General features: G+C 43.2%; 1 protein-coding gene across 5 annotated transcripts in view; it reads right to left on the reverse strand.

The window, feature by feature from the left end:
- TECPR2 (tectonin beta-propeller repeat containing 2) overlaps nt 1-13,200 on the reverse strand; it is a 90,651-nt gene that overhangs the window by 75,080 nt on the left and 2,371 nt on the right. For all 5 annotated transcript variants that reach the window (XR_012329822.1, XM_073800021.1, XM_073800022.1 and 2 more), the window contains exon 2: nt 277-565. Coding sequence is in view for 4 of the 5 variants with exons in the window: in XM_073800021.1 (XP_073656122.1) it covers nt 277-495 (219 nt within the window). In the remaining variant the exon portion in view is untranslated. The remainder of the gene's footprint in view (nt 1-276; nt 566-13,200) is intronic.

Genomic DNA, 13,200 nt, shown 5'->3' on the forward strand with positions numbered 1-13,200 from the left:
GTCCAGGAAGATCCCACATGCCGCGGAGCGGCTGGGCCCGTGAGCCATGGCCGCTGAGCCTGTGCGTCCGGAGCCTGTGCTCCACAAAGGGAGAGGCCACAGCAGTGAGAGGCCCGCGTACGGCAAAAAAAAAATGGTCATAAAGTATTGTTTGGGAAGGGCACTCAGGCCATATTCTAGCAAATCAGAAGTAAATTACCCCATCCTGGAACTCACAAGCATGTTAAACATTAGCCAGGGCTCACACATGCTCAGGTGAGGACAAGCAAGACTCACCTCGAAGTTGTACTTCTTCATCTGGTTCAAGTGCCGGCAGTACAGGTAGAGCATGCCAATGCTGCTGCCCACGGCAATGTAGTCCCCGTTGGCGTCCAGGGCCGTGAGGTAGACCACTATGGAGCGGAACCCCTTCTGGATCTTTGTGGGAATGGCATTGAGGAGATAGTACAAAGGGCAGAACTCTCTGAATGTAACAGACTCTGATACGGATGCCATGGCCAACGTTTCCACAGATGATCTTCAAGCAGGACAGGAATTTTAACGGGCATCTAGGGAAACCTGGGGGCTGAAGAACAAGGCATCATAATGCTTTCAACATGTAGTCATGCAAAGATAAGTCAGGTATAATAGTGGGAACGAGGAACTTCCAGGTGGGTATGAATTACCAAGTGCCATTAAGATCACTTTTGAGCATTTTAATTCAAAACTCACTTCAATATGTGCTGGCCCCTGTAATTTATATTGTGATAAATGCTATGGAGGGAAAGGGGTGGAAAAAATATTAAAAACAGTTCTTAATCTCAAGTAGCTTATGATCTAGTTAGGGAGGCAAAAGAAACTGTGAAGAGACATAAAACCAGATGTGATTAGGTGCTAATCTGTGGGTCTCTATCAGAAGAGGGAGAGAGCAGTGTGGACTAGAGAGTGGAGAAAGCTTCACTGGAAACATCCAAAATTCTGAAGCCCACCAGGAAGGACAGAATGTGGAGAAGAGGAATTCCCTGGCAGTCCGCCCTTCCACTGCACGGTGCACAGATTTGATCCCTGGTCAGGGAACTATGATCCCGCAAGCTGCATGGCCAAAAAAAAAAGTGTGTGGAAAAGAAACAGTAAAGACACTGTACTAGAAGAACAGTGGACCAATCCAGACGTAGGAATAAGCTCACTGTGTCGAGGTGGTGGAGAAACGTGTCCCCCGGCTGGATAGCCACAGCCTCCACAGCACTCAGAACACCAGCTACACAACACCTCCTATCTGTTCTGCACTGACACCCACACCTCTTGAAAATTTGGATTCAAAGCTTCCCTCAATAAAGGGAAGCGTGTTATATATCATCACACAGCGTGTTATACTTTATGAAGTGTTCATTCACCCATTTAATCCTTACCCTACAGACTTTTACATGGGTTTGGAAGTCCCAGCCACAGCAATCAGAGAAGAAAAAGGAATACAAATCGGAAAAGAAGTAAAACTGTCACTGTCTGCAGATGACATGAGACTATACATAGAAAATCCTAAAGATGACACCAGAAAACTACTAGAACTAATCAATGAATTTGGTAAGGTTGCAGGATACAAAATTAATGCTCAGAAATCTCTTTCATTCCTATGCACTAACAATGAAAGATCAGAAAGAGAAATTGAGGGAAGAATCCCATTTACCATCGCAAAAAAAAGAATAATATACCTGGGAATACACCTACCTAAGGAGACAAAAGACCTGTACTCAGAAAACTATAAAACACTGATGAAAGAAATCAAAGATGACGTAAACAGATGGAGAAATACACCATGTTCTTGGATTGGAAGAATCAACATTGTGATAACGACTCTACCACCCAAAGCAATCTACAGATTCAGTGCAATCCCTATCAAACTACCAATGGCATTCTTCACAGAATTAGAACAAAAAATTTTACAATTTGTACGGAAACAAAAAAGACCCCGAATAGCAAAGCAATCTTTTTTTTTTAAATAAATTTATTTATTATTTTATTTTTGGCTGTGTTGGGTCTTTGTTGCTGCACGTGGGCTTTCTCTAGTTGGGGCGAGTGGGGGCTACTCTACATGGTGGTGTGCGGGCTCCTCATTGCTGTGGCTTCTCTCTTTGTGGAGCACGGGCTCTAGGCGCTGGGGTTTCAGTAGTTGTGGTACGCGGGCTTCAATAGTTGTGGCTCATTGGCCCTAGAGCACAGGCTCAGTAGTTGTGGCGCACGGGCTTAGTTGCTCCATGGCATGTGGGGTCTTCCCAGACCAGGGCTCGAACCCATGTCCCCTGCACTGGCAGGCGGATTCCCAACCACTGTGCCACCAGGGAAGTCCCAGCAAAGCAATCTTGAGAAAGAAAAGCAGAGCTGGAGGAATCAGGCTCTCCAACTTCAAACTATACTACAAAGCTACAGTAATCAGGACAAGTATGGTACTGGCACAAAAACAGAAATATAGATCAATGGTACAGGATAGAAAGCCCAGAGATAAACCCACGCACATATGGTCACCTAATTTAGGACAAAGGAGGCAAGAACATACAGTGGAGAAAAGACAGCCTCTTCAATAAGTGGTGCTGGGAAAACTGCATAGCTACATGTAAAAGAATGAAATTAGAACACTACCTAACACCATACACAAAAATAAACTCCAAATGGATTAAAGACCTAAATGTAAGACCAGACACTATAAAACTCTTAGAGGAAAACATAGGAAAAACACACTTTGACATAAACCACAGCAAGATCTTTTTTGACCCACCTCCTAGAGTAAAGGAAATAAAAACAAAAATAAACAAATGAAATGGGACTTAATTAAATTTAAAAGCTTTTGCCCAGCAAAGGAAACCATAAACAAGATGAAAAGAAAACCCTCCGAATGGGAGAAAATATTTGCAAACAAAGGAACAGACAAAAGATTAATCTCCAAAATAGACAAACAGCTCATGGAGCTCAATATCAAAAAAACAAACAACCCAATTGAAAAATGGGCAGAACTAAACAGACATCTCTCCAAGGAGGACATACAGATGGCCAAGGGGCACATGTAAGGATGCTCAACGTCACTAATTATTAGTGAAATGCAAATCAAAACTACAATGAGGGGACTTCCCTGGTGACACAGTGGCTAAGAATCCACCTGCCAATGCAGGGGACACAGGCTCGATCCCTGGTCCTGGAAGATCCCACATGCCACGGAGCAACTAAGCCCATGTACTTAGTTGAGCACTGCACTCTAGAGCCCACGTGCCACAACTACTGAAGCCTGCACGCCCTAGAGCCCACGCACTGCAACTACTGAGCCGGTGTGCCTTGAGCCCATGCTCCACAGCAAGAGAAGCCACTGCAATGAGAAGCCCGCGCACCACAACAAAGAGTAGCCCCCGCTCGGCAACTAGAGAAAGGCTGCACGCAGCAACGAAGACCCAACTCAGCCAAAAAAAACCCAACCAAACAAAAAACAACTACAATGAGGTATCACCTCACACCGGTCAGAATGGCCGTCATCAAAAAATCTACTGGGCTTCCCTAGTGGCACAGTGGTTAAGAGTCTGCCTGCCAATGCAGGGGACACGGGTTCGATCCTTGGTCCAGGAAGATCTCACATGCTGCAGAGCAACTAAGCCCATGCGCCACAACTACTGAGCCTGCGCTCTAGAGCCTGCAAGCCACAACTACTGAAGCCCGCGCACCTAGAGCCCGTGCTCCACAAGAGAAGCCACCACAATGAGAAGCCCGCGCACCGCAACAAAGAGCAGCCCCGCTCGCCGCAAACAGAGAGAGCCCGTGGGCAGCAGCAAAGACCCAACTCAGCCAAAAATAAATAAATAAAATAAATAAATTTATTTTTAAAAAGTCTACAAACAATAAATGCTGGAGAGGGTGTGGAGCAAAGGGAACCCTCTTGCACTGTTGGCGGGAATGTAAATTGATACAGCCACTGTGGATAACAGTATGGAGATTCCCTAAAAAGCTAGAAATAGAATTACCATATGACCCAGCAATCCCACTACTGAGCATATACCCTGAGAAAACCATAACTCAAAAGGACACACGTACCCCAGCTGGTTCATTGCAGCACTGTTTACAATAGCCAGGATATGGAAACAACCTAAATGTCCAAAGACAGATAAATGAATAAAGAAGATGTGGTACATACATACAATGGACTATCACTCAGCCATAAAAAGGAATGAAGTTGGGTCATTTGTAGAGATGTGGATGGACCTAGAGTCTGTTATACAGAGTGAAGTAAGCCAGAAAGAGAAAAACAAATATTGTTTATTAACGCATATACGTGGAATCTAGAAAAATGGTACAGATGAACCTATTTGCAGGGCAGGAACAGAGACGTAGACATAGAGAATGGACATGTGGACACAGGAGGGGAAGGGGTGGGTGGGACGAACTGGGAGGTTAGAATTGACATAAATACACTAACAAGCATAAAACAGATAGCTAGTGGGAACTTGCTATAAAGCACAGGAAGCTCAGCTCTGTGATGACCTAGATGGGTGGGAGGGAGGTCCAAGAGGGAGGGGATATATGTACACATACAGCTGATTCACTTCATTGTACAGCAGAAACTAACACAACGTTGTAAAGCAATTATATTCTAATAAAAAAAAACTTTTACATAAGCTACTGAGGGCCAGAGGGTCACAAGACTTGCTCAAGACCACACGGGCAAGACCTGAATCTAGGCCGTTGCCCTTCAAGTCCTCAGCCCTTTCCAAAGGACTCTCTATCACATCCCCACCCCCTGCTTCTCTTTCTCCACGCATCCTCTTCCTCTCCTGTTGATGGCCATCTCTGCCTGGTCCCCTCCACCACTGGTCTGTATGCCCAAGAGCAGAGGCCACATCCACCTCACTTACCTGTCTAGCCCCTGGAACCTAGAAAAGGGTCAGGCACATCGGAGGCACTAAGTATTAATTAATTAGTTTTTTTATAAATTTATTTATTTTATTTATTTTTGTATTTTCAGCTGCATTGGGACTTCGTTGCTGTGCACGGTCTTTCTCTAACTGCGGCGAGCGGGGGCTACTCTTCATTGCAGCTTCTTCATTGCGGGCTTCTCACTGAGGTGGCTTCTTTTGTTGTGGAGCACGGCTCTAGGTGTGCGGGCTTCAGTAGTTGCAATGTGCGGGCTCAGTAGTTGTAGCTCGCGGGTTCTAGAGCACAGGCTCAGCAATTGTGGCGCATGGGATGGGCCTAGTTGCTCCGCAGCATGTGGAATCCTCCCGGACCAGGGCTCAAACCCGTGTCCCCTACATTGGCAGGCGGACTCTCAACCACTGCGCCACCAGGGAAGTCCCACACTAAGTATTTATTGAATATATGAATGAGTTATAAAAAAAGGAAAATCTGCAAGGAAGGAGTGAGTTCAAGAATGGAAAAGAAACAAAATTTCTTCTTTTCTCCAATATGGCCCCAGTTCAATGCTGGAATAAAAATCCTCTATATCATTTTCAGACTCCTATTTCATTTGACAGTCATGATAGACAAAACATACAGTGAAGCAGGCAGGGTAACTTACAAACACCTTTCCTAAAGGTAAGTAAACAGTAATAAGTCCCTCTGCGATGGTTAAGAACATTAATATACCCTCTTTTAGCAGAAGTTGAAGCTCTGGGAGGTTCAGAAATTTGCCCAGGGTCATATAATTTTAAGTGAAATTTTGACGGTGAATGTTGATCCTGTCCATACAGCAGCATACTTCATAAATTTACAACTTTGTAAGGTCAAGACTGCCTTGGCTAAAAGATATCCATGCTCCCCAATCTTTGGTTTGTACAAGTACTCCAGAGAGGTGGGCAAAACCCACATGACCCCGAAATCAAATGAAAATGAAACGGCTATCAGGCAAACACAAGCGAGGACAGCCACAGTCAGACACCTTGGGAAAGCACGTAGATCATTTTAAGGAGGACACTAAAGCCAAAATAACAATGAAAGTAGCAACAGTGGTAACAGTAAACACTATTACTTAACAGAAACTGTTTTACACATGAACTCATTAAATCCTCACAAAAAACCTCAGGAGGTTGGCACCACTGTTATCTCCACTTTACAGGCGAGAAATGTTCTCATTTCAACAGTTCCTCTCCACCTTCAAGCAGAAGGGCATCACAGGAGCAGGAAAAGATGTATTTCCTTGATGGGTGTGTGCACACAAACACTGATGTGCCACAATTTACGTGATGTTTTTAAAATAAAATTTTATTTTTATAAAAGTTATAAATGTTCGCTATCAAAAACATAGCAATATAGAAAAGTACAAAGAATGAAATAAATGCCACTCATAATCCCATCATAGAGACATGTTACATATATAGATAGGGTATAGCTACATGTGTGTAAACACACACAGGGTTTTTCACTTAATAAATCATGAGCACTTGCCATGTCATTAAATACTTCCCTAGAATAAGATTTTTAGTGACCATATAAAAAAACTGCAGAGAACACACTATAGTCATAAACCAAGAGAACACGCTATATTCATAAACCAAGATTTTCTCAAAGTGTTTTAATTTCCACTTTAGCTGATGAGATCTCCTAGGAAGCAAGCAGAGGAGAGAAGCACTTCACAAATGTCAGCTGATATTAGTTCCTCCTTTAAAAGTCTTTTTCCTCAAAGTAGCCCTGTCAAATTATGACATTTAGATTTCAAAAACCCATTCCCTTGAACTGATACTATTCACTGAGAGTTCCATCATCTCTACACAGAGGGGGCTTTGAGGTTGCAGTCTGGTTAGAAGGGGGCAGAGGACTTGCCTTGAAACTGCACTGGTAAAGCAGGCACACTAGTCTCACTTAGAAAATATGTTTATTTGAGGTGGCGTAGGCAGTATTAGAGGAAAATATGGAAGGTCAGAGTCTCTGGAACCATCTCCTTGGCACAATCAGTGATCATACAACCAAAAGCAATTTCAAATGTGTAAGAAGGGAGTGCCGGACTCGCTGGCCAAACTCCATTAAAAACTTTCATAATTCTGTAGCAGGTAACAGACAGCATAATCAAATTTTGGATCAAAATTATTTAAGCTGAAACCCTATCATTCATCCATGATTTCTCCCTCTCCCTCACCCCTACAGTAATCCCTCACCTTGTTCCATCAGCTCTATGTCCTAACCTACCTCACAGCTGGCCCCTTCTCACCAACTCTGTGGCCATGCCTGAGACAAATCCAGTACACTTCTCACGTGGACCACCGCATTGTTCTTGTAACAACTGCTCTCCTGCTTCTACACCTGTCCCTGGAATCCGGATTCATACAGAGCAGTCAGAATAAGCTCTCTGACTTCAACAAAATTAAAAACTTTTGTGCTCTGAAGGATATCATCAAGAAAAGTAAAAAGACAACCCACAGAATGAGAGAAAATACTTGTTAATCATACATCTGACAAAGGACTTGTATCCAGAATATATGAGAAATGCTTAAAACTTAATAATTAAAAGGGTTTTTTTGTTGTTGTTTTGTTGGGTTTTTTTTTTGCGGTACGCGGGCCTCTCACTGTTGTGGCCTCTCCCGTTGCGGAGCACAGGCTCCGGACACGCAGGCTCAGCGGCCATGGCTCATGGGTCCAGCCGCTCCACGGCATGTGGGATCTTCCCAGACCAGGGCACAAACCCGTGTCCCCTGCATCGGCAGGCAGACTCTCAACCACTGCGCCACCAGGGAAGCCCAAAAGGTAATTTTTAAGTGGGCAACAGATCTGAATAGACATTTCTCCCCAGAAGACATACAAATGGCCAATAAGCACATGAAAAGATGCTCAATATCATTAATCATCAGGGAAAATGCAAAACAAAACCACGAGATATCACTTCACACTCACTAGGATGGCTATAATCAAAAAGACAGATAAGTGTTAACAAGGATGTGGAGAAACACATACATTGTTGGAACATTGCTGGAACCCTCATACATTGTTGGTAGAAAATAAAATGCGGCAGTCACTGGCAGTTCCTGAAAAGGTTAAACGTACAGTTACCATATGACCCAGCAATTCTACTCCTAGTTATATACCTAAGAGAAATGAAAACGTATGTCTACACAAAAACTTGTATACAGAATTTCATATTACTATTCATAAAAGCCAAAAAGTAAAACAACCCAACTGTCCATCGACTGATGAATGGATAAACAAAACATTGTATATCCATGTAACTGACTATTATTCAGTAATAAAAAGGAATGAAGTACTGATATATGCTACAATATGATGAACCTTGAAAACATTATGCTAAGTGAAAGAAGCCAGACACAAAAGACCACACATTTGCATGATTCCATTTATATGAAATAGCAAATGGCCAGAATAAGCAAATCTACAGACAGAAAGCAATGACTGCCTGAAGCTGAGAGAAGAGAGTGGGGGTGGGCATGACTGCTAAAGGACACGGTGTTTCTTTTTAGGGTGGTATGTCCTAAAACTGATTGTTGCATAACTCTGTGAATATACTAAAAAACACGGAATTGTACACCTTGAATGGTTAATATATATGGTATGTGAAATCTCAATGAAGCTATTACCCCAAAAAAACACACCAAAAAAACCCAAAAAACAAAACAAACAAGAAAAAGAAGAATCAGCTCTCCAACATGCATTCATGACAAAAATTTCAGTAAACCAGAAACAGAGGGGAACTTCCTCAACCTGATAAGGAATATCCACAAAAAAAACCTAACAACTAACATTACACTTAATGTTGAGAAACCCAGAGCTTCCCCAACTGGGCTTCCCTGGTGGCGCAGTGGTTAAGAATCCACCTGCCAATGCAGGGGACACAGGTTCAAGCCTTGGTCCAGGAAGATCCCACATGCCGCAGAGCAACTAAGCCCATGCGCCCAAACTGCTGAGCCTGTGCTCTAGAGCCCACGTGCCACAACTACTGAAGTCCATGCGCCTAGAACCTGTGCTCCGCAACGAGAAGGCACTGCAATGAGAAGCCCGCGCACCGCAACGAAGAGTAGCCCCCGCTCAACGCAACTAGAGAAAGCGCGCGCGCAGCAACGAAGACCCAGTGCAGCCAAAAATAAAAAATAAATATGTAAATAAATTTTAAAAAAAAAGCTTCCCCAACTGAGATCAGGTACAAAGCAAGGATGTCCCCCTCTCACCACTCCTTTTCAACATTTACTGGAAGTTCCAGCTAATGCAATAAGACAAGGAAATAAAAGGTATACAGATTGGGAAGGAAGAAATAAAACTATGTTTGTGGATGACATGTTTATCTATGTGGAAAATCTGAAAGAATCAATAAAAAAACTCCTGAAACTAATAGGCAATTATAGCAAGGTTTCAGGATACAAGATTAATATACAAAAGTCAATCACTTCCCTATATACCAGCTATGAACAAGTGGAATTTGAAATTAAAAACACAGTATCATTTACATTTGCATCCCCCCAAACAAAACACTTAGGTATAAATCTAACAAAATATGTAAAGAGCTATACAAGGAAAAGTATAAAACTCACATGAACAAAATCAAAGAACAACTAAATAAATAGAGAGATATCCCATGTTCACAGATAAGAAAATTCAATATTGTTAAGATGTCAATTCTTCCCAACTGAATGTACAGATTCAGTGTAATCCCAATAAGTTATTTTGTGGATACCAACAAAATAATTCTAAAGTTTGTATAGAAAGACAAAAGACCCAAAATAGCCAACACAATATTGAAGGAGAAAAACAAAGTTAGAGGACTGATACTACCCAACTGCAAAACTTATTATAAAGCATCAGTTATCAAGACAGTGGTACTGGCAAAATGGATCAACAGAACAGAAGAGAAAGCCCAGATATAGACCCACATAAATACAGCCAGCTGATCTCTGACAATGGAGCAAAGGCAATACAATGGAGCAAAGACAGCCTTTTCAACAAATGGTGCTAGAACAACTGGACATCCACATGTAAAAAAGTGAATGTAGGCATAGACTTTCACAAAAATTAACTCAAAATGGATCACAGGGGCTTCCCTGGTGGCGCAGTGGTTAAGAATCCACCAGCCAATGCAGGGGACATGGGCTCCATCCCTGGTCCGGGAAGATCCCACATGCCACGGAGTAACTAAGCCCGTGAGCCACAACTACTGAACCCGCGTGCCTAGAGCCCATCCTCCACAACAGGAGAAGCCACCACAATGAGAAGCCCAGGCGCCGCAATGAAGAGTAGCCCCACTCGGAAACTAGAGAAAGCCCGCGCGCAGCAACGAAGACCCAACGCAGCCCCAAAAAAGGATCACAGGCCTAAATGTACAGCACAACAGCTGTAAAACTCCTAGACGGCGACACAGGGGAGAACCCAGACGACCCTGGGCGTAAGATGCCACTGCAAACAATATCACCAGAGGCACGGCCCAGAAAGCAGCGACTGACAAGCCGGACTTCATTAAAACTTAAAACTTCGGCTTTACAAAAGACAGCGTCAAATGAAGGAGAAGCCAAGCCACAGATTAGGAGAAAAACTGCAGAACGGACCTATCTGATAAAGGGCTGTTATCCAAAATATACAAAGAACTTTTAAAACTCAACAACCCAATTAACATACAGGCCAGGGCTTCCCTGGTGGTGGTGCAGTGGTTGAGAGTCCACCTGCTGATGCAGGGGACACGGGTTCGTGCCCCAGTCCGGGAAGATCCCACATGCCGCAGAGCGGCTGGGCCCGTGAGCCATGGCCGCTGAGCCTGCGCGTCCGGAGCCTGTGCTCCGCAACGGGAGAGGCCACAACAGTGAGAGGACCGCGTACTGCAAAAAAAAAAATACAGGCCAAAAATCTTAATAAACACCTCACCAAAGAAGACATACAGATGTCAAATAAGTCTATGAAAAGATGCTCCACATCATATATCAGGAGAATGCAAATTAAAACGAGATACCACCACACACCTGGTAGAATGGTCAAAATCTGGAACACTGACAACACCAAATGCTGGTGAGAATGTGGAGCAACAGGAACTCTCATTCATTGCTGGTGGGGATGCAAAACGGTACAGCCGCTTAGGAAGACAATTTGAAGGTTTCTTACAAAACTAAACATAATCTTACCATATGATCCAGCAGTTGCAGCCCTTGGTATTTATCTAAACGAGTTCAAAACTTATGCCCACACAAAACCTTCACCAGAATGTTTACAATATCTTTATTCATAATTGTAAAAATCTGGAAGCAACTAGCACATTAGTAAGTGAATGAATAAATAAACGTTGGTACATCCAGGCACTAGAATATTATTCAGCACTACAAAGAAATGGGCTATCAAACCATGAAAAGACGTGGAGGAACTTGAAGTGCACATTACTAAGTGAAAGAAGGCAATCTGAAAAGGCTGCACGCTGTATAATTTCAACTCTGTAACCTTCTGGAAAAGGCAAAGCTATGGAGACAGTAAAAAGATCAGTGGTTGCCAGGGTTTGTGTGGGGGAGGGAAAGGGATAAGTAGGCAGAGCACAGAGGATTTTTAGGGCAATAAAAATACTGACACCATAAAGATGGATACATGTCACTATACATTTGCCCAATGCTACAGAACGCACAACACCAATCCTAAGGTGAACGATGGACTCTGGGTGATTATGCTGTATCAGTGCAGGTTCATCAGTTGTAACAAATGCCCCACTCTGGTGGGAGATGCTGATAAAAGGGGAGGCTATGCACACGGGTGGGGCAGGGAGTAAACGGGAAATCTCTGTAGCTTCCCCTCAGTTTTGCTGTGAACCTAAAACTGCTCTGAAAAAAAGTGTCTAAAAAAAAGAAGTTCTTTGAAAGAGAAATGGGTGGATCTCATACCACTCACCCTATTCAACATTCTACAGTGGTTCCCCAGTGCTCTGAGAATAAGCAAATACCCTTCTGTGGCCTACAGGCTGTGTGGTCTGACCCCTTCCTGGCTCCCCCATCACATCTCCACCTCTCTCCACTCATCCCCCAAGCTCTAGCTCCACTGGTCCACTCTGCCCTCCTCAGGCTTCAGAACTGACTACTCCCCCTACGATCGTTCATCTCTCTCCACACACCAGGCTTCAGAAAGGCCTTCCCTGATCAGATCACTTACAGTATCCATCAGTCCCCTCCTCCTTCTAACATATCATCTTGTTTATGTCCTTCATAATTCTCATCACAACCTTTAATTACTTTATTTGATAAACAGTTTAATGATCATCTCTCTCATGAGAATGTAAGCAACATAAACCCTCTCTTGTTTACCAATGAAAAGCCTCGTACGTTAACAATATCTTTGGCACGGAGTAGATGTTCAGTAAAGATTTGTTGAATGAATAAGTAAAATGTTAACTTCAGGTCTTACTGCAAAAAAATATTCTCAATCTAATCTTTAAAATCAATAATGCTTCCGTGGTTCTGAATATTTCCATTAAAAATATAAAACATCAAAACATTCTTCTTTGAGGCAGGATAATTCTCTCCCCCATTAACACCACAATCCCATACACCTGGAAGGTGGGAGCTGACCTTCATGCTGACTGATAGCACCCAAATGCCTGATGGGCAGTTTTATAAACTGGAGCTAGGACTAGTAACACACAGTCTAAATCATCCACTTAGTACAACGATCAGAAGTTGCCAGAGCCCCCTGACAGCTCTAATGGTTTAAGGGGTCTCTCCAAAATCTCTAGGAAGTGACAGTCACTCCCTGTTGCAGGGTCTTTTTTTTTTTTTTAACATCTTTATTGGAGTATAATTGCTTTACAATGGTGTTTTAGTTTCTGCTATACAACAAAGTGAATCAGCTATACATATACATATGTCCCTATACCTCCTCCCTCTTGCGTCTTCCTCCCATACAGTCTATTTTTAAAGTCTGGCTACAACATCCACCGTTCTTTTAAATGTTAAAATCTTATGGCTGAACATAATGAGATGGAGGCAGTCATTTATCTTCCAGATGAGGTTTTGTCACTTTTCTGATCCCAAGCCCGCTGGCTAGCCAGTGCTCAGAGTCTAAAGCCTGATGACAGCATGAAGTTGAGCAGTTCAACAAACCAGTCCGCATCCAGCTTCATCTCAGGCCACTCTTCCATCCACATACTCCACACTGCAGCCACAGTGAGCTTCCCACCACAGTCCCTGAACACACCATGACCTGTGTGTCTTTGCAAAGTCCCTTTCATTCCTTCCCCGTCCCCCATACGCATCTTGTACGAACAAGTTCTCCACAGGAAGCCTTCAGCCTCCC

Source organism: Tursiops truncatus, chromosome 2 (genome assembly GCF_011762595.2).
Source record: "Tursiops truncatus isolate mTurTru1 chromosome 2, mTurTru1.mat.Y, whole genome shotgun sequence".
In the NCBI taxonomy this organism is placed as follows: domain Eukaryota; kingdom Metazoa; phylum Chordata; class Mammalia; order Artiodactyla; family Delphinidae; genus Tursiops; species Tursiops truncatus.